We start from the raw sequence: 19,678 nt of genomic DNA on the forward strand, positions 1-19,678 counted from the left end.
CCCAAAAAAATCCATGGAATGGGGGAAAAACCCCCAAAAAATCCATGGAATGGGGCGGAAAACCCCAAAACCCCATGGAATGGGGGTAAAAGCCCCCCCAAAAACAAATCCATGGAATGGAAGGAAAAACCCCCAAAATCCCATGGGAAGAGGGGCGACGCCCGATTCCGGACCCAACCCCCCCAGAACTCCGGATGCCCCCCAGAATTCCTGATTTTTTTCCCCTCCCGCCGAACACTGTGACCGAGGCTCTGGGCACGGGGGTTTTGGGGTGGGAAAGGGGGATTTGTGCATTTCTGGAATTCCTGCCTTATTCCCAGCCCCATCCTCTCCCCCACTTTGGGGTTGTTTTTTTGGGGCTTTATGGGTTTTTTTGGGGCTTTTTGGGTTTTTTTGGGGTTTTTTTTTGGGGGAGGGGGCGGGAGGGGCTGGATCTCCTTCCTTCCCACCAGGATTTGGGGCCTTTTTCCTCCCCCCCCCCCCCCCAAAAAAAAACCCAAAAACCCGGGAATTCCACCAAAAAACCCCAAAAAACCCCGACCCAAACCTGGCACTTTATCGGGATTTTGGGGGATTCCCAAAATTTCCCTTATTTATTGCCTGCTGTGCCCTCCCCCTGCCAGGGATTTGGGGGGGATTTGGGGGAAATCCCCGGGATTTTGGGGCGGGGGGGTTGGGGTTTGGCGCTTCCTGGGGCATTTTTGGGGGAAATCCCCCGGATTTTGGGGGATCCCCAAGGGTCCCGGAATAAAGGATGGGAAAGGCTCCGTGTCTTGGGGTGTCCCTGTAGGGAGAGGGGGGTTCCGGGTCTCTGCTTGGGGTTTTTTGGGTCTGTTTGGGTTATTTTGGGGTTTATTTGGGTTTTTTTGGGGTTTTTTTGGGTTTTTTGGGTTGTTTTGGGTTATTTTGAGGTTTATTTGGGTTGTTTTTGGTGTTTATTTGGGGTTTTTGGTGTTTATTTGGGTTATTTTTGGGACTATTTGGGTTATTTTGGGGTTTTCTGGGGTTATTTTGGGTCTATTTGGGTTCTTTTCGGGTTTACTTGGGTTTTTTTGGGGTACATTTGGGTTATTTTGGGGGTTATTTGGGGGTTTTTGGGTCTTTTTGGGGTTTATTTGGGTTTTTTGGTGTTTATTTGTGTTATTTTTGGGACTATTTGTGTTATTTTTGGGATTATTTGGGTTATTTTGGGGTTTATTTGGGTTATTTTTGGGGTTTATTTAGGTGTTTTGGGTTTTTTGGGTTATTTTGAGGTTTATTTGGGTTGTTTTTGGGGTTTATTTGGGTTTTTTGGTGTTTATTTGGGTTATTTTTGGGTCTATTTGGGTTATTTTGGGGTTTTTTGGGTCTGTTTGGGTTATTTTGGGGTTTGTTTGGGTTATTTTTGGGTCTATTTGGGTTATTTTGGGGTACATTTGGGTTATTTTGGGGTTTACTTGGGTTATTTTGGGGTTTATTTGGGTTATTTTGGGGGTATTTGGGGTCTATTTGCTGTTTTTTGGGTCTATTTGGGTTAATTTTGGGTCTATTTGGGTTATTTGGGGTCTATTTGCTGTTTTTTGGGTCTATTTGCGTTAATTTTGGGTCTGTTCGGGTTATTTCGGGTCTCTATTTGGGTTATTTCGGGGTCCCTGTTTGGGTTATTTTGGGGCCTGTATTTGGGATATTTTGGGGTCTATTTGGGTTATTTTGGTGTCTCTATTTGGGGTATTTTGGGATCTATTCGGGTTATTTTTGGGTTATTTTTGGGTCTATTTCGGTTTTTTCGGGGTCTCTATTTGGGATGTTTCGCGCCGTTCAACGTGCCAACAGAACCAACCAATAGGATCCCGCCATCTTGGGGGCTCGCCTGCTATCGCCCAATCCCAGCCGCGGACACAACGATCCCTCCCTCCCGCCCAATAGCAACCGCCGGCTCATCCGCCGTGTTTATCCACGCCATCCAATCCCTGCCTCGGATACTCGGGGCCGGCCTTTCCTCCAATGAGAAGGCGCGTTGTTGGCGTGGCGGGCGGTGGCGGGGCCAAGATGGCGGCGGCGCTGTCGGTGAGCGGGGCCGGGCCCGGGCCCGGAGCGGAGCCACCGGCGGGGCCCAGCCTGGCTCCCGAGGAGGAGCTGCCGCCGCTGGACCCGGCCGAGGTGCGGAGCCGCCTGGAGCACAGCGAGCGGCAGTTCCGCAACCGGCGGAAGGTGCTGATCCGCGGCTTACCGGCGGATGTGAGCAACCAGGTGAGGGCAGAACCGGGAACGGGGGTGGGGGGAAGGAGGGGAAACCGGCGAGAGGAACGGAGGGATCGGGAATGGGAATGCGGGCACTGAGCGGGGAACCGGGGCCGGAGCCCCAAGTCCATCCCGGATCTCCCTTCCTTCCCAACCTTTCCCTTCTCTGCCTCCAAATATTTTTTTTTTTTTTTTTTCCCAAAAACCCGAAATCCCCCAAAGATCCGCCTGGAATTCCCGCCTGGAATTCCCGCGGCCCCCCCGGGGTGCGTTTTTCCGGTCCCGGTCCCGGGCGTGAAATCATCGCCCCGAGGCCGAAGGTTGGGAATTATTTCGGGAAGGGCAAAGGCTGGAGCCGGACGATCCGGTCTGGGAGGAGGAGGAGGAGGAGCTGGAGCTTCCCGAGGTGTCCCGAGGGAATAAATCCTGGGATAAAGCCTGGAGCGTCAAACTGGGGCCAGCGGGAGGATCCTGAGCCGGCCCCCGGGACTCCCCGGGAATTGGGGATTCCTCGGCAGTGGGAAAGGCTCCTTCCTTCCCTGTGACCCCCGCGCTGCTTTCCCCCATCTCCATGGAAAATCCCGGCTTTCTTCCCCAGGATATCCACGAGCTGCTGAAGGACTACGAGCTCAAGTATTGCTTCGTGGACAAGTACAAGGGAACCGGTGAGGAGCGGCCCCGGGATCGGCCCCGGGATCCGGGGATCAGCCCTGGGATCAGCCCTGGGATCAGCCCCGGGATCAGCCCCGGGATCTGGGGATCAGCCCCGGGATCAGCCCCGGGATCTGGGGATCAGCCCCGGGATCGGCCCTGGATTCCGGGGATCAGCCCTGGGATCGGCCCTGGGATCCAGGGATCAGCCCCGGGATCAGCCCCGGGATCCGGGGATCAGCCCCGGGATCGGCCCTGGATTCCGGGGATCAGCCCCGGGATCAGCCCCGGGATCTGGGGATCAGCCCTGGGATCGGCCCCGGGATCAGCCCCGGGATCCCAGGATCAGTCCTGGGATCGGCCCCGGGATCGGCCCCGGATCCCTGGGAAATCAGGGAGCAGCCTGGGACGCTCTTCCATTCCAAGCCCCCCTTTTCCCAGGAATTCTTTCCCTTTCCCAAAGCCCGTTGTCCCCCTAACCCAAATCCCCCTTCTCCAGGGATTCTCCCCATTCCCAAACCCCTTTTTCCATGGATCCTTTCCCAAGCCCAGTCTTGGGAGGACTCCCTCCCCCATTCCCATCCCCGTTTCTCCACAATTCCCCCCATTCTCATCCCCATTTCTCCATGATTCCCCTCCATTCCCAACCCTGTTCCCGGCCCCGTTTCCCCCTGTTCTCCCCCCGTTCCCAACCCCATTTCTCCCCTGATTCCTCCATTAACCCTCTCCATTCCCAACCCTGTTCCCGACCCTGTTTCCCCCCGTTTTCCCCCCATTCCCAACCCCATTTCTCCCCCATTCCCAAACTCCCGTTCTCCCCCCATTTCCCCCCCCATTCCCAACCCATTTCTCCCACTTCTCCCCCCATTCCCAAACCCCATTTCTCCCCTGTTCTCCCCCCATTCCCAAACCCCGTTTCCCCCCACTTCCAAACCCCATTTCTCTCCCCATTCCCAAACCCCATTTCTCCCCATTCTCCCCTTGTTCCCCCCACTCCCAAACCCCGTTCCCAAACCCTGTTTTCCCCATTCCCAAACCCCATCTCCCCCCGTTCCCCCCATTCCCAAACACCATTTCCTCCTGTTCCCCCCCATTCCTCCCACTCCCAAACCCCGTTCCCCCCACTCCCAAACCCCATTCCCCCCCGTTCCCCCCCATTCTCCCCATTCCCAAACCCCATTCCCCACATTCCCAAACCCCATTTCCCCCCGTTCTCCCCCCATTCCCAAATCCCGTTCCCCCCACTCCCAAACCCCATTCCCAAACCCCATTTCCCCCCCGCTCCCAAACCCCATCTCCCCCCGTTCCCCCCATTCCCAAACCCCATCTCCCCCCGTTCCCCCCATTCCCAAACCCCATTTCCCCCCATTCTCCCCACTCCCAAACCCCATTCCCCCCCGTTCCCCCCCATTCTCCCCATTCCCAAACCCCATTCCCCACATTCCCAAACCCCATTTCCCCCCGTTCCCCCCGCTCCCAAACCCCATTTCCCCCCGTTCCCCCCATTCCCAAACCCCATTTCCCCCCGTTCCCAAACCCCATTCCCCCCATTCTCCCCATTCCCAAACCCCATTCCCCCATTCCCAAACCCCATTCCCCCCGTTCCCAAACCCCATTCCCAAACCCCATTCCCAAACCCCATTCCCCCATTCCCAAACCCCATTCCCCCCATTCTCCCCATTCCCAAACCCCATTCCCAAACCCCATTTCCCCCCGTTCCCAACCCCTCTCTCCCCCCGCAGCCTTCGTCACGCTGCTGACGGCCGAGCAGGCGGCCTCGGCCATCGAGCGCTTCCACGGCTGCACGCTGCGGCAGCGGCAGCTGCGGGTGCAGCTGCAGCCCACGGAGGCCGTGCTGTGCGTGGCCAACCTGCCGCGCCTGCTGACGCAGCCGCAGTTCGAGGAGCTGCTGCGGCCCTTCGGCAGCCTGGAGCGCTGCTTCCTGGTCTACAGCCGGGCCACGGGCCACTCCAAGGGCTACGGCTTCGTGGAGTTCATGAAGAAGGACGCGGCGGCGCGGGCGCGCTCCGAGCTGCTGGGCAAGCAGCTGGGCACGCGCGCCCTGCACGTGCACTGGACGGACGCGGCGCAGCTCAGCCCCGAGCTGCTGCACTCACGCTGCCTCTGCGTGGACCGGCTGCCCCGGGGCTTCTGCGACCTGCAGGCGCTGCGCGGGGTGTTCGAGGGCACCTGCGCGCCCTCCTTCTGCCAGGTGGGGTCAGAGAGGGGTTTGGGGGGTCAGAGAGAGGTTTGGGGTGAGGGAGGACGGTGGACAGGCTGCCCCGGGGCTACTGAGACCTGCGGGGGCTGCGCGGGGTGTTCGAGGGCACCTGTGCGCCCTCCTTCTGCCAGGTGGGGTCAGAGAGGGGTTTGGGGGGTCAGAGAGGGGTTTTGGGGGGTCATAGAGGGGTTTTTGGGGGGTTTGGGGGGCTCAGAGAGGGGTTTGGGGTGAGGGAGGACGGTGGACAGGCTGCCCCGGGGCTACTGAGACCTGCGGGGGCTGCGCGGGGCGTTCGAGGGGACGTGCACGCCCTCCTTCTGCCAGGTGGGGTCAGAGAGGGGTTTTGAGGGGTCAGAGAGGGGTTCTGGGGGGGTTTGATGGGGTTTGGGGTCACAGAGGGGCTTTGGGGGGCTCAGAGAGGGGTGTGGGTGAGGGAGGACAGTGGACAGGCTGCCCCGGGGCTCCTGCGACCTGTGGGCGCTGCGCGGGGCGTTCCAGGAGACATGCATGCCCTCCTTCTGCCAGGTGGGGTCTGAGAGAGTTTTGGGGGGTCAGAGAGGGGTTTTGGGGGGTCAGAGAGGGGTTTTTGGGGGGTTTGGGGGGCTCAGAGAGGGGTTTGGGGTGAGGGAGGACGGTGGACAGGCTGCCCCGGGGCTACTGAGACCTGCGGGGGCTGCGCGGGGCGTTCGAGGGCACCTGCGCGCCCTCCTTCTGCCAGGTGGGGTCTGAGAGGGGTTTGGGGGGTCAGAGAGGGGTTTTGGGGGGTCAGAGAGGGGTTTTGGGGGGTCAGAGAGGGGTTTGGGGGGTCAGAGAGGGGTTTTGAGGGGTCAGAGAGGGATTCTGGGGGGGTTTGATGGGGTTTGGGGTCACAGAGGGGCTTTGGGGGGCTCAGAGAGGGGTTTGGGGTGAGGGAGGACAGTCGACAGGCTGCCCCGGGGCTCCTGCGACCTGCGGGGGCTGCGCGGGGCGTTCGAGGGGACGTGCACGCCCTCCTTCTGCCAGGTGGGCTCCGAGGTGTGGGGATGGAGCAGGAATTTAGTGGGCGTTGAGGGGATTGGGGATGAGGGCGGGATTAGGGGATGAAGGCTGGATTTAGGGAGAAGGAGGAGGTTTGGCCATCTGGGAAGGATTTGGGGATGACTCCTTTAGGCAGACCGGCGACATCCACGGAGGCAGGGCGGGTTTGGGGGTCAGGGCGGGGCGTGCCCCCCTCTGCTCGCCCTGTTTGTCCCCTCACTGTCCCCGCTGTCCCCAGCTGGCCTACGGGCAGGACGGGCAGCCCAAGGGCTTCGCCGTGCTGGAGTTCGAGTCCCCGGAGGCGGCCGAGCGAGCCCAGCTGGCCACGGACGGCTTCCCCCTGGCCGGGCAGCACATCCGCGTGTCCTTCTGCGCGCCCGGCCCGTCCGGCCCCAGCATGCTGGCCGCGCTGATCGCCGCGCAGGCCACGGTGAGCCCTGCTCGCCATCATCCTCATCCTCGCCGTCATCCTCCTCCTCGCTGGCACCCTCGTTCTCATCCTTACCTTCAGCCTTAAGTTTATTCTTAATCTTCATCCTCCTCCTCGCTGGCACCCTCGTTCTCATCCTTACCTTCAGCCTTAAGTTTATTCTTAATCTTCATCCTCCTCCTCGCTGGCACCCTCGTTCTCGTTACCTTCAGCCTTAAGTTTATTCTTAATTTTCATCCTCATCCTCGCTGGCACCCTCGTTCTCATCCCTTCCTTTCAGCCTTAAGTTTATTCTTATGTTCATCCTCATCCTCACCCTCATTGTCATTGTCCTCGCCCTTGTCCTCATTGTCACCTTCATCTTCATTCCCATCCTTATCTTCATCCTCATCCCAAACCTCATCCTCACCCTCCCCCTCACCCTCATTCTCATCGTTACCTTCAGCCTTAAGTTTATTCTTAATCTTCATCCTCCTCCTCGCTGGCACCCTCGTTCTCATCCTTACCTTCAGCCTTAAGTTTATTCTTATCTTCATCCTCACCCTCATTGTCATTGTTCTCGCCCTTGTCCTCATTGTCACCTTCATCTTCATTCCCATCCTTATCTTCATCCTCATCCCAAACCTCATCCTCACCCTCCCCCTCACCCTCGTTCTCATCCTTACCTTCAGCCTTTACTTTATCCTTATCTTCATCCTCCTCCTCGCTGGCACCCTCTTTCTCATCCTCATCGTTACCTTCAGCCTTTACTTTATTCTTATCTTCATCCTCATCCTCACCCTCCTTCTCTTCCTTGTTCTCATCCTCATCGTTACCTTCAGCCTCATCCTTATCTTCATCATCATTCTCATCATCATCCTCCTCCTCGCTGGCACCCTCGTTCTCATCCTTACCTTCAGCCTTAAGATTGTTCTTATCTTCATCCTTGTCATTATCTTCATCCTCATCCTCGTTGTCACTCTCATCTCCATTCTCACCTTCATCTTCATCCTCATCCTCATCGTCACCCTCGTTCTCATCGTTATCTTCAGCCTTAAACTTATTCTTATCTTCACCCTCATCCTCCTCATTATCTTCATTCTCATCCTCATCATCACTCCAATTCTCATTCTCACCTTCATCTTCGTCCCCATCCTCATCCTCACCCTCCTCTTCATCCTCGTTCTCATCCTCATCATTACCTTCAGCCTTAACCTTATCCTTCATCCTCATCGTTATCTTCATCCTCGTCCTCATTGTCTCTCTCATCCCCATTCTCGCCTTCATCTTCATCCCCATCCTCATCCTCATTGCCACTCTCATCCTCGCCCTTATCCTCACCCTCACCCTCATCCTCATCCTCATCCTCCCGTTGTTCCTCCCTGCCTCGCCATGAGATTTTTGGGAGTTGTGCTCGTGCTGAGAGCTGGGATCCTGCAGGGATCACCCGGGATCAAAAACTCCAGATCCCAACCCCCAGATCCCAACCCCCAAACCCCAGATCCAAATCCCAACCCCCAAACCCCATTTCCAAACCCCAAATCCCAGACCCCAGCCCCACATCCCAACCCCCAAACCCCAGATCCCAACCCCCAGATCCCAAACCCCAACCCCCAAATCCCAGATCCCAACCCCCAAATCCCAACCCCCAGGTCCTAAACCCCAACCCCCAAACCCCATTCCCAACCCCCAAATCCCAACCCCCAAACCCCATTTCCAACCCCCAAACCCCATTCCCAACCCCCATTCCCAACCCCCAACCCCCAGATCCCAACCCCCAACCCCCATTTCCAACCCCAACCCCCAAACCCCATTTCCAACCCCCAAATCCCAACCCCCAACCCCCATTCCCAACCCCCAAATCCCAACCCCCAACCCCCATTCCCAACCCCCAAATCCCAACCCCCAACCCCCATTCCCAACCCCCAAATCCCAACCCCCAACCCCCATTTCCAACCCCCAAATCCCAACCCCCAACCCCCATTCCCAACCCCCAAACCCCATTCCCAACCCCCAACCCCCAAATCCCAACCCCCAAACCCCATTTCCAACACCCAAATCCCAACCCCCAACCCCCATTCCCAACCCCCAACCCCCATTCCCAACCCCCAAATCCCAACCCCCAAACCCCAACCCCCATTCCCAGCCCCAACCCCAGCCGCTTCCCCCCGGAATTCCCGTTTGCCGCTCTCCCAGGCGCTGAACCGTGGCAAGGGGCTGCTCCCGGAGCCCAACCTCCTCCAGATCCTGGGCAGCCTCGGGAACCCCGCGTCGCTGCAGCTCCTGCTCAACCCCCTGCTCCCCGGCGCCCTGGGCGCCAAGCAGGGTAAGCCGGGAATCCCGCCAAAAAACCGGCAGCTCTCGGGAATTTCCGCGTCACCGGAGCTTCCCCCTCCTCCTGTTCCCAGCAGGAATTTTGGGAGCTGCTCCCTCCCTTCCCCTGGTGCCCAACCCGGCGCTTTCCACGGCTCTGCTCCAGCTGGCTCTGCACAGCCAGGCCCAGGTAGGCTGCAATTCCCGGATTTCTCCTGGAATTTTGCTCTTTCTTTCCACCAGGCGTTTCCGTAGGATTTTTTTTTTTCCACGGATAATTTCTTCCCGGGGGGTTTCTTTATTTTTTTTTTTTGGAGGGACAATCTCACTTTTCAGGGCGTTTTCCTCCCTTTCTCCTTCCAGAAACCGGGAATTCTGGGCGATTCCCCGCTGAGCTCGCTGGCCCAGCCCCCCGGGAAGCTCCTGGGGGAGATTCCCTCAGGTAAAGCCGGAATTCCGGCGCACCTGGAGCCTCACCTGAGGGGTTTTCCCCTCTGGGTGTGGATTTGGGGGGAGGAAAATCCGGATTTGGGGGGCAAAGGGGAATTTGAGGGGAGGACAATTCAGATTTGGCGGGGGGAAAGAGGGATTTGGGCAGGAAAAGACAGATTTGGGTGGGAAAAGGGAGATCCAGGTGGGAAAAGGGGGATTTTGGGGGGGAAGGGGGGATTTGGGTGGGAAAAGCTGGATTTGGGTGGGAAAAGGGAAATCTGGGTGGGAAAAGGGGGATTTGGGTAGGAAAAGTCAGATTTGGGTGGGAAAAGGGAAATCTGGGTGGGAAAAGGGGGATTTGGGTGGGAAAAGGGAAATCCAGGTGGGAAAAGGGGGATTTTGGGGGGGAAGGGGGGATTTGGGTGGGAAAAGCTGGATTTGGGTGGGAAAAGGGAAATCCCGGTGGGAAAAGGGGGATTTGGGTGGTAAAAGTCAGATTTGGGTGGGAAAAGGGAAATCCGGGTGGGAAAAGGGGAATTTGGGTAGGAAAAGACAGATTTGGGTGGGAAAAGGGAAATCCGGGTAGGAAAAGGGGAATTTGGGGGGGAAAAGGGGATTTGGGGGAGAAAGGGGGATTTGGGTGGGAAAAGGGGGATTTGGGTGGGAAAGGGGGGATTTGGGCGGGCAGGAAGGGGGATTTGGGCAGGAAAAGCCGGATTTGGGTGGGAAAAGGGAAATCTGGGTGGGAAAAGAGGCATTCTGCTGTGTCCCCCAAGCCCACTTGTTTTTCCCCCTGTCTTGAGCGCTTCTCCCGGTTTTTCTCCCCTTTTCCTCCCCGCTCCCACCTCCCCCAGACGCTTTCATTTTTTGGGGAGCTGCTGCCAGCTCCGGCTGGGAGCCCTGTCCCAAATCCATGCCCCTTTTCCAGGTGCTCCCGTGCCCGGGGACATGGCCCAGGCCCGCGGGAAGTCCCCGGTCCTGGCCTCGTTCCTGGCGCAGGAGAAGGCGGCGCTGGGACCCCCGGGGACCCCCCCAGGCCTCGGGGCCGTCCCCAAACCCATCCCCAAATCCCAGCAGGGCGAGAGCGGAGCCCCCACGGTGAGCATCCCCCAGCCCCAAATCCCAGCGTGGGACCCCCCAAAAATCCGGGGTGGGATCCCCAAAAATCAGGAGTGAGACCCCAAAATTCTGGGATGGGACTTTCAATAACCATGGGATGGGCTTCACCCCCAAATTCCGGGGTGAGACCCCCAAATTACAGCGTGGGACCCCCCAAAAATCCGGGGTGGGATCCCCAAAAATCAGGAGTGAGACCCCAAAATTCTGGGATGGGACTTTCAATAACCATGGGCTGGGCTTTACCCCCAAATTCTGGGGTGGTTCCACCTGGGACCCCCCAAAAAATCCAGTGTGGGATCCCCAAAAATCAGGGGTGGGACCCCAAAATTCTGGGATGGGACCTCCAGTAACAATGGGATGGGCTTTACCCCCAAATTCCGGGGTGGGACCCCCAAAAATCGGGGTTGGGGCCCCCAAAATTTCCACCTGGGACCCCCAAAAATTCGGGTTGGAACCCCAAAATTCTGGGATGGGACTTTCAATAACAATGGGATGGGTTTTACCCCCAAATTCTGGGTTGGGACCCCCAAAAATTCCACCTGGGACCCCCAAAAATCCAGGGCGGGACCCCCAAAATTCTGTGATGTGACCCCCAAACCCTGGGAGCTTCCTGATCCCCCGTGGAGCCCCCAGATGCCCCCAAACCCCCTCGGGGACACCCCTGAGCCCCCCAAAATCCTCCCCCCAGGTCTCTCTCCTGGGGGAGCCCCCCAAAGATTTGAGGATCCCCCTCAATCCCTACCTGAACCTGCAGAGCCTCCTGCCCACGCCCGGCCTGGCAGGTGAGTCCCAGGAAAATTCCCTTTCATTTTCCAGAAATTTCCCTTTTTTTTTTTTTTTGGGGGGGGGTGGATTTCTCTCTTTTTAACCAGTCCCAGCTTTTTTTTTTTTTTTTTTTTTTTTAATTTTTATTTTTATTTTTATTCTTCTTTTCAGGGAAAGGGTTTAAGGTGAAACCCGGAGTTTTGGGGACCCCCCCGCCCGACGCCTTCGCCGTGGAGTTCCCGGTGAGGGGGGAATTTTTGGGTTGGAATTGGGAGATTCTGGGGAGGTTCAGATTCGGGATAAAAACCCCCAAATCCCTGATTTTCCTGGGAATTGGAGACCCTTGCTTTTTTCCCAGGAAACGAGGGGAAAAAAACTCCCCAAACCTCCATTTTTGATGGGAATTGGAGGGAAAAACACCCCCAAAATCCTGGTTTTCCTGGGAATGGGAGAAATTCATGGGAATTAAAGAAAAACTCCCCCCAAACTCCTCATTTTTCCTGGGAATCTGGGGGGAATTTGAGGTTTAAACCCCCCGATTTTTTCCTGGCCAGGATTTGGGCTCCCGGATTTTCCCCCAGCCCCGCGACCACGCCGGATCCATCCTGGGGGGCTTCGGGCACGGCAGGCACAAGGTTAAAAACCCTTTTTTTTTTTTTATTTGGGGGATGGAAATTTGGCATTTTGGGCAGTTTTTTTGGGGGGGTTTGCAGCTGCCTGTGCTCCCCTTGCAGGTCTCCTCCTCCTCGGGGTTGGACAGGGGGGGTTTGGGACCCCCAGTGCCCCCCTTTTTCTCAGGATCCCCCAGTTCCTACTTCACCAGCGGCCTCCAGGCCGGGCTCAAGCAGAGCCACCTCAGCAAGGTGAGACCCCTCCCCAAATTCTGCAGGGCCCCCCTGCCCTTTTTCCCTTCAATCCCCAAAAAATCTGTTGAAAATCCCTCAAAATCCCCTTAAAATCTCCTTGAAATCCCATCAAAATCACATAAAATCCCTTCCGTTTTAATGGTTTCAACCCCAGACCTTCTTTTTTCCTGTAAAGTCCCTTAGAATTTCTTAAAATTCCTTAAAATCCACTTAAAATCCCTAAAAAATCCTTAGAATCTCCTTAAAACCTTTTTAAAACCCTCTAAAATCCCTTCAGGATCCCTTTAAATCCCTTTAAAAACCCCTAAAATCCCTTCAAGATCCCTTTAAAACCCCTTCAAACCCCCTAAAACCCCTAAAAATTCCTTACAAACTCCTTAAAATCCCTAAGAATTCATCAAAATCTCTTTAAAACCCCTTCAAACTCCCTAAAATCCCTTCAAGATCGCCATAAAACCCCTTAAAACCTCCTAAAACCCCTTCAAATCCCTCAAAATCTCCTTAAAACCCTTTTAAAACCCCTTGAAATCCCTTTAAACCCCTTTAAAAACCCCCAAAAAAGCCCCTAAAATCCCTCCAAGATCCCCTTAAAACCCCCTTCAAGCCCCCTAAAACCCCTTCAATCCCCCCAAAATCCCCCCAAATCTCCCTAAAACCCCTTTAAATCCCATTCAAACCCCCAAAAATCCCTCCAAATCTCCCTAAAACCCCTTTAAATCCCATTCAAACCCCCAAAAATCCCTCCAAATCTCCCTAAAACCCCTTTAAATCCCATTCAAACCCCCCAAAATCCCTCCAAATTTCCCTAAAAACCCTTTAAACCCCCTTCAAACCCCAAAAATCCCTCCAAATCTCCCTAAAACTCCTTTAAACCCCCTTCAAACCCCCTAAAACCTCTCCAAATCCCCTAAAAATCCCTTCACATCTCCCTAAAACCCCTTTAAACCCCCTCCAAATCCCCAAAAATTCCTCTTTTTTCCCCAAAAATTCCTCTTTTTTCCCCAAAAATTCCTCTTTTTCCCCCCAAAATTCCTCTTTTTTCCCCCCAAAATTCCTCTTTTTTCCCCGTTTCCCCCCCAGGCCGCCGCCATCCCCCCGAGCTCCGACTCCATCCTCACCTTGGCACCCCCAGCCTCTCGCCCCAAGGTACCAGACCCCAAAAAAACCCCCCAAAACCCCCCCGAAAGGCCCCGAAATGACCCCAAATTGTGTTTTGCAGACGCCCCTGGGGGGGCACAAGAGGGGCTTCTCCCACCTGCTGCCGTCGCCGGAGCCCAGCCCCGAGGGCTCCTACGTGGGCCAGCACTCCCAGGGCCTGGGGGGCCACTACGCCGACTCCTACCTGAAGAGGAAAAGGATATTTTAGTGGGGAAAAACTCCCAAAAAATGCTAAAAAAAAAAAAAATCCCCAAAAAAAACCAAACAAAAAAAACCAACCCCGAGGAAACCCCAAAAAAATCCACCAAAAAACCCATAAAAGCGCAAAAAACAGCGAAAAAACCCCAAAAAATCAGCCCAAAGAACCCCGAGGAAACCCCAAAAAATCCACCAAAAAACCCCATAAAAGCGCAAAAAACAGCGAAAAAACCCCCAAAAAATCAGCCCAAAGAAGCCCGAAGAAACCCCAAAAAATCCACCAAAAAACCCCATAAAAGCGCAAAAAACAGCGAAAAAAAAACCCCAAAAAATCAGCCCAAAGAAGCCCGAGCAAACCCCAAAAAATCCACCAAAAAACCCCATAAAACCGCAAAAAAAAAAACCCAAATCGCCCCAAAAAATCCACCAAAAAAATCGAAAAAACCCATAAAACTGCAAAGGAAAGCAAAAAAAACCCCAAAAAAATCAGCCCAAAGAAACCCCAAAAAATCCACCAAAAAACCTGAAAAAACCCATAAAACCTCAAAAAAAGAGCAAAAAAGCCCCCAAAAAATCAGCCCAAAGAAGCCCCAGAAAAATCCACCAAAAAACCCGAAGAAACCCCATAAAACCGTGAAATATCCCCCCAAAAACCCCAGAAAAATCCCAAAAAAACTCGAAAAAAAACCCAAAAAATTCCCAAAAAAACCCCACGATCTGTAAATCCTCTCCCAACCCTGCGTTTATTTTCAGCACGATTTTATTTTTCTTATTTTTCGTTTTTTATTCCCTTTTTTAGGCCTTTTTTGGCCTTTTTTTGGGCTTTTTTTGGGTTTTTTTGGGGTTTTTTTGGGTTTTTTTGGCCTTTTTTGGCCTTTTTTTTGGCCTTTTTTTGGGCTTTTTTGGGGTTTTTTTTGGGTTTTTTTGGGTTTTTTTGGCCTTTTTTTGGCCTTTTTTTGGGTTTTTTTTGGCCTTTTTTGGGGTTTTTTTTGGGGTTTTTTTGGGTTTTTTGATGCGATTTTTAGGATTTTCGGGTTCCTGACGCCCCTTGCAGGATTTGGGGCCAATGCCCTCAATTTTGGGGTATTTTTTTTCTCTTTCCCCGCCTCCCCCTGCCCAGAGCAGCCCCTGGAGCCCCCCAAAAACGCTCCCTGCCTTAACTGCTGCTCTGGGGGGACCCCAAAATTTCAGGGATCCCCAGGCTTTTCCTGGGGGGGATTCCCCGTTTTCCCATTTTTTAGGGTTTCCCCTTCTTTTTTTGGGTTTTTTTTCCTCTTTTTTGGGTTTTTTTCCTCTTTTTGGGGGTTTTTTCCTCTTTTTTGGGGGGGGTTCTCCCTTTTTTTTGGGGTTTTATTTCTTTTTTTTGGGGTTTTTTCCTCTTTTTTTGGGGTTTTCTCTTTTTTCTTTGGTTTTTTTCCTCTTTTTTTGGGGTTTCCCCCTTCTTTTTGGGGTTTTTCCTCTCTTTTTGGGGGTTTCCTCTTTTTTTTTTAGGGTTTTTCCCTCTTTTTTTTGTGTTTTCCCCCCATTTTTTAGGGTTTCCTCTTTTTTTGTGGTTTTTCCCTCTTTGTTTGGGGGGGTTCCCACTTTTTTTGGGGGGGTTTTCCCACTTTTTTGGGGGTTTTTCCCCTTTTTAAGGGGGGTTTTCTCCCCCCCTTTTTTGGGGTTTCCTCTTTTTTTGGGGGTTTCCTCTTTTTTTGGGATTTTCCCTCTTTTTGGGGGGGGGTTTTCCACTTTTTTGGGGGTTTTTCCCTCTGTTTTGGGGGTTTTTCCCTCTGTTTTGGGGTTTTTTTCCTCTTTTTGGGGGGATTTTCCTCTTTTTTTAAGGGTTTTTCCCTCTTTTTTTGGGGGGTTTCTCCTCTTTTTTGGGGGGTTTTCCTCTTTTATGGGGTTTTTTTTCCTCTTTTTCTAGGGTTTTTCCTCTTTTTTTTGGGGAGTTTTCCTCTTTTTTGGGGGGTTTTTCCCCCTTTTTTGGGGGGTTTCCTTTTTTTTAGGGTTTTTCCCTCTTTTTTTGGGGAGTTTTCCCTATTTTTTTGGGCTTTCCTCCTTTTTTGGGGTTTCCTTTTTTTAGGGTTCTCCTTTTTTTGGGGTTTCCTTTTTTTGGGGTTTCCTTTTCTTTGGGGTTCTCCCTTTTTTTGGGGTTAGCTTTTCTTTGGGGTTCTCCCTTTTTTTGGGTTTCCTTTTTTTGGGGTTTCCTTTTTCTTTGGGGTTCCCCCTTTTTTTGGGGTTTCCTTTTCTTTGGGGTTCTCCCTTTTTTTTGGGGTCCAATCCCTCTCTTTAAACATTTCACAGGCTGTTTGTATATTTTTTATTTTTTTGGCTGGGTTTTATTTTGCGTTTCCCCCCCTTTTTTAACAGCTGCAGCCGCTGCCGTTTTCCGCTCCTTTTCTTTGGTTTTTTTTGGGGTAAAATCGGCCTTTTTATTCAACGCTGCTTCTTGTTTTTAATCCGCCTCATCTTCCTCCTCCCTCCTTGGTTTTTGTCTCTCTTTTGGGGCGTTTCCCAGGATTTGAGTTCTTTGCCCTGGTTTTTTCTGTCTGGTTTTGCTGTAAGGGGGGGGTCCGGGGGTTGGGGGGCTGTGTCCCCCCCCTGCCCCCCCAAAAATAAACTTCTATTTATAGCTCTACTCCCCCCCCCCAATTTTTTGGGGGTCATTCCACTGTCGTTTCCTTATTTCTGCTGCGTCCTCACGCTGGGGGGGGAGCCCCTTGCGCCCCCTCCCCATTTTGGGCTGATCCTGTGTCCCCAAACTGCGGCAGGGACCCCCCAAAAAAACCCCCCCCAGACCCCAAAAATCCCAAAAAAATCACCCCTGACCCCCCCCCAAACACCACCCGCAGCCCTCCCCCATCAGAGGGGCGCCCTCCTCGTGCCAGACCCCCCTAAACTCCCCCCGGACCCCCCAAATCCCAAAAATTCCCCCATTTCCCCCCACATTCCCCCATTTCCCCCCAGATTTCCCCCCAAATCCCCCCCATTTCCCCCCAGATTTCCCCATTTCCCCCAAAATTCCTAAATTTCCGCCCAAATTTCCCCCATTGCCCCCAAAATTCTCAAATTTCCCCCAAAATTCCCCAATTTCCCCCAAAAATTCCCCCATTTCCCCCAAATTTCCACAATTACACCCCAGATTTCCCCCATTTCCCCCCAAATTTCCCCCATTTCCCCCAAATTTCCATTTCCCCCCAAAATTCCCCAAATTTCCCCATTTCCCCCCAAATTTCCCCCCAAATTTCCCCCATTTCCCTCAAATTTCCCCAATTTCCCCCAAATGTCCCCCATTGCCCTCCAAATGTCCCAAATTTCCCTCAAATTTCCCCCATTTCCCCCCCCAATTTCCCAAAATTCCCCCAAATTTCCCCATTGCCCCCCAAAATTCCCCATTTTCCCCCGAAAATTCCCCAATTCCCCCAAAATTCCCCCATTTCCCCCCAAAATTTCCCCAATTTCCCCCCAAATTCCATTTCCCCCAAAATTTCCCCAAATTCCCCCCATTTCCCCCCAAATTTCCCCCAAATTTTCCGAATTTCCCCCCAAATGTCCCCCATTGCCCCCCAAATGTCCCAAATTTTCCCCAAATTTCCCCCATTTCCCCCCCAATTTCCCCATTTCCCCCAAATTTCCCCCATTGCCCCCCAAAATTCCCCATTTTCCCCCGAAAATTCCCCAATTTCCCCCCAAAATTCCCCCAAAATTTCCCAATTTCCCCCCCAAATTCCATTTCCCCCAAAATTTCCCCCATTTCCCCCCAAAATTCCCCCATTTCCCCCAAATTTCCCCCATTTCCCCCAAATTTCCCCCATTTTCCCCAAATTTCCCCAATTTCCCCCAAATGTCCCCCATTGCCCTCCAAATGTCCCAAATTTCCCCCAAATTTCCCCCATTTCCCCCCCAATTTCCCAAAATCCCCCAAATTTCCCCCATTGCCCCCAAAATTCCCCATTTTCCCCCGAAAATTCCCCAATTTCCCCCCAAATTCCCCCCAAAAATTCCCAATTTCCCCCCAAATTCCATTTCCCCAAAATTTCCCCCATTTCCCCCCAAATTTCCCCCATTTCCCCCCAAAATTCCCCCATTTCCCCCCAAATTTCCCCCATTTTTCCCAAATTTCTCCCTAATTTCCCCCATTTCCCCAAATTTCCCCCATTTCCCCCCGAATTTTCCGAATTTCCCCCCAAATTCCCCATTTCCCCCTAATTTCCCCATTTCCCCCCAAAATTTCCCCCATTTTTCCCAAATTTCCCCCCAAATTCCCCCATTTCCCCCAAATTTCCCAATTTCTCCCAAATTTCCCCCATTTCCCCCCAAATTTCCCGAATTTCCCCCATTTCCCCCCAAATTTCCCCAATTTCCCCAAATTTCCCCCGGTTTCGCGGCCGGCCCGGAGGACCCAGCGCAGGCCCCGCCCACTCCCGGCTCTGGCCCCGCCCCGGTGCTTGTCACGTGGTGCCGGTCACGTGGCGCCCAGTATGGCGGCGCCCATGGCTGCGGCGAGCGGCGGCTCCGTGACGCGGCGGCTGCTCCGGGGCGTCTCCCGCAGCCTCAGCGGCGGCGGCGCCGCGGCCGAGGAGCCCGAGGCCGCCGTGTGAGTACCGGGGGCGCCCTCCCGGGGCGGCGGCGCCGGAACGGAGCCGAGTGCCGGTGCTGAGCCCGGTGCCGTGTGCCCCCCCCACCTTTCCCCAGGGTTAACGTCGTGTTCGTGGACCGGGAGGGGCGGCAGGTGCCGGTGCGCGGCAGAGTCGGCGACAACGTGCTGCACCTGGCGCAGCGGCACGGGCTGGAGCTGGAGGGTCGGCAGCGGGAACGGGAGCGGTACTGGGAACGGGACCGGGACCGGGAACGGGGTTGGGACCGGGACCGGGGCTGGGAACGGAACCTGGGGAAGAGCGCTCGGGGTTCCGGGTGGCTCCCGGTACTGACAGAGGGGTCCCGCGGCGGTTCCGGTGCTGCCGCGGGGGGGTCTCGGTGCTGACAGCGCTTCCGGGGGGTGTCCCGGTGTTACCGGGGCGTTCCCGGGGCCGTCCCGGTGCTAACGGCGCTCCCGGCTCCCGCAGGCGCCTGCGAGGCCTCGCTGGCCTGCTCCACCTGCCACGTTTACATCAGTGAGCCCCACCTGGGGCGGCTCCCGGCGCCGGACGAGCGGTAAGGGCCCCCCCCCCAAACCCCCCCGGGGACAGCCCCCGCGCCCGCTCCCCGAGCCCTCCGGGAGCCCCGGTGAGCCCCGGGGAGCCCCGGTGAGCGCGGCCGTGCCCGCAGGGAGGAGGACCTGCTGGACCAGGCGCCGCTGCTGCGGGAGAACTCGCGCCTGGGCTGCCAGGTGCGGCTGAGCCCCGCGCTGGAGGGGGCGCGCATCGCCCTGCCCCGCCTCAGCCGCAACTTCTACGTGGACGGGCACGTCCCCAAACCCCACTGACTGCGGGGGACCCCAACCCCGGGGGACACCCCCCAAACCGGGGGGACACCCCCAAAACCCGAGGGGGACACCCCCAAACCCCACTGACCCCCTGTTTTCACCCCCAAACCCCACTGACTGCGGGGGACCCCAACCCCGGGGGACACCCCCAAACCGGGGAGACACCCCCAAACCGGGGGACACCCCCAAACCCCACTGACCCCCTGTTGGCACCCCCAAACCCCACAGAGAGCGGGGGACCCCAAACCCCCGCTGAGAGCAGGGGACCCCAACCCCTAGGGACACCCCCAAACCCCACTGACCCCCTGTTGGCACCCCCAAACCCCACTGACTGCGGGGGACCCCAACCCGGGGGGACACCCCCAAACCCCACTGACCCCTTGTTGGCACCCCCAAACCCCACAGAGAGCAGGGGACCCCAACCCCTAGGGACACCCCCAAACCCGGGGGGACACCCCCAAACCCCGCTGACCCCCTGGAGGAACCCTCGAACCACTGGGAACACCCCCAAACCCCACGGAGAGCGGGGGACCCCAAACCCTGCTGAGAGTGGGGGACCCCAACCCCTGGGGGTGCCTCCAAACACGAGGGGGACACCCCCAAACCCCACTGACCACCTGGAGGAACCCCCGAACCCCTGGGAAACACCCCCAAACCCCACGGATAGTGGGGAACCCCAAACCCCACGGAGAGCGGGGGACCCCAAACCCTGGGGGCACCCCAGGGCTTTAGGGGGATACCCCCAAACCCCACTGACCCCCTGGGGAACACCCCCAAACCCCACCGAGCCCCAGGGACACCCCCAAACCCCACTGACCCCCTGGGGACACCCCCAAACCCCACCGGGCCCCTCAGGGCACCCCTGAACCCCCCCAGACCCTCCAGGGAAGGGCCCCCCC

At 55.5% G+C, this 19,678-nt stretch overlaps 2 protein-coding genes across 4 annotated transcripts; both read left to right on the forward strand.

Moving 5' to 3' along the window:
• The first annotated feature begins 1,903 nt into the window (after window positions 1-1,903).
• On the forward strand, window positions 1,904-13,822 carry RAVER1 (ribonucleoprotein, PTB binding 1). 3 transcript variants are annotated; one of them, XM_068178883.1, is made up of 14 exons: window positions 1,904-2,229; window positions 2,819-2,885; window positions 4,614-5,083; window positions 6,348-6,539; window positions 8,715-8,844; window positions 8,927-9,021; window positions 9,195-9,273; window positions 10,192-10,361; window positions 11,071-11,164; window positions 11,319-11,389; window positions 11,702-11,782; window positions 11,882-12,010; window positions 13,094-13,159; window positions 13,233-13,822. In XM_068178883.1, exons 1-14 carry the CDS (start codon window positions 1,984-1,986, stop codon window positions 13,377-13,379), a joined length of 2,037 nt encoding a protein of 678 aa, XP_068034984.1. In that variant the 5' UTR covers window positions 1,904-1,983; the 3' UTR covers window positions 13,380-13,822. The 3 variants fall into 3 exon arrangements, with proteins under 3 accessions (XP_068034984.1, XP_068034985.1, XP_068034986.1); XM_068178884.1 differs by having other exon boundaries at window positions 8,930-9,021; XM_068178885.1 differs by lacking the exon at window positions 13,094-13,159.
• A 4,000-nt stretch (window positions 13,823-17,822) lies between these two features.
• FDX2 (ferredoxin 2) lies at window positions 17,823-18,876 on the forward strand. Its single transcript, XM_068178812.1, has 4 exons — window positions 17,823-17,951; window positions 18,050-18,156; window positions 18,421-18,508; window positions 18,623-18,876. Exons 1-4 carry the CDS (start codon window positions 17,836-17,838, stop codon window positions 18,777-18,779), a joined length of 468 nt encoding a protein of 155 aa, XP_068034913.1. The 5' UTR covers window positions 17,823-17,835; the 3' UTR covers window positions 18,780-18,876.
• Window positions 18,877-19,678: the final 802 nt, after the last annotated feature.

Source organism: Anomalospiza imberbis, unplaced genomic scaffold, assembly GCF_031753505.1.
Source record: "Anomalospiza imberbis isolate Cuckoo-Finch-1a 21T00152 unplaced genomic scaffold, ASM3175350v1 scaffold_61, whole genome shotgun sequence".
Taxonomy (NCBI): Eukaryota; Metazoa; Chordata; class Aves; order Passeriformes; family Viduidae; genus Anomalospiza; species Anomalospiza imberbis.

What these genes read in the sequence shown, in the direction of transcription:
- RAVER1 (XM_068178883.1), top strand. Translation starts at nt 1,984, where the DNA reads ATGAGAAGGCGCGTTGTTGGCGTGGCGGGCGGTGGCGGGGCCAAGATG. An exon ending in CGGCGGATGTGAGCAACCAG is followed by an intron (nt 2,230 to 2,818) that starts GTGAGGGCAGAA and finishes TTTCTTCCCCAG; the next exon opens with GATATCCACGAGCTGCTGAA. An exon ending in TGATCGCCGCGCAGGCCACG is followed by an intron (nt 6,540 to 8,714) that starts GTGAGCCCTGCT and finishes CCGCTCTCCCAG; the next exon opens with GCGCTGAACCGTGGCAAGGG.
- FDX2 (XM_068178812.1), top strand. Translation starts at nt 17,836, where the DNA reads ATGGCGGCGCCCATGGCTGCGGCGAGCGGCGGCTCCGTGACGCGGCGG. An exon ending in GAGGAGCCCGAGGCCGCCGT is followed by an intron (nt 17,952 to 18,049) that starts GTGAGTACCGGG and finishes ACCTTTCCCCAG; the next exon opens with GGTTAACGTCGTGTTCGTGG. An exon ending in CTCCCGGCGCCGGACGAGCG is followed by an intron (nt 18,509 to 18,622) that starts GTAAGGGCCCCC and finishes CCGTGCCCGCAG; the next exon opens with GGAGGAGGACCTGCTGGACC.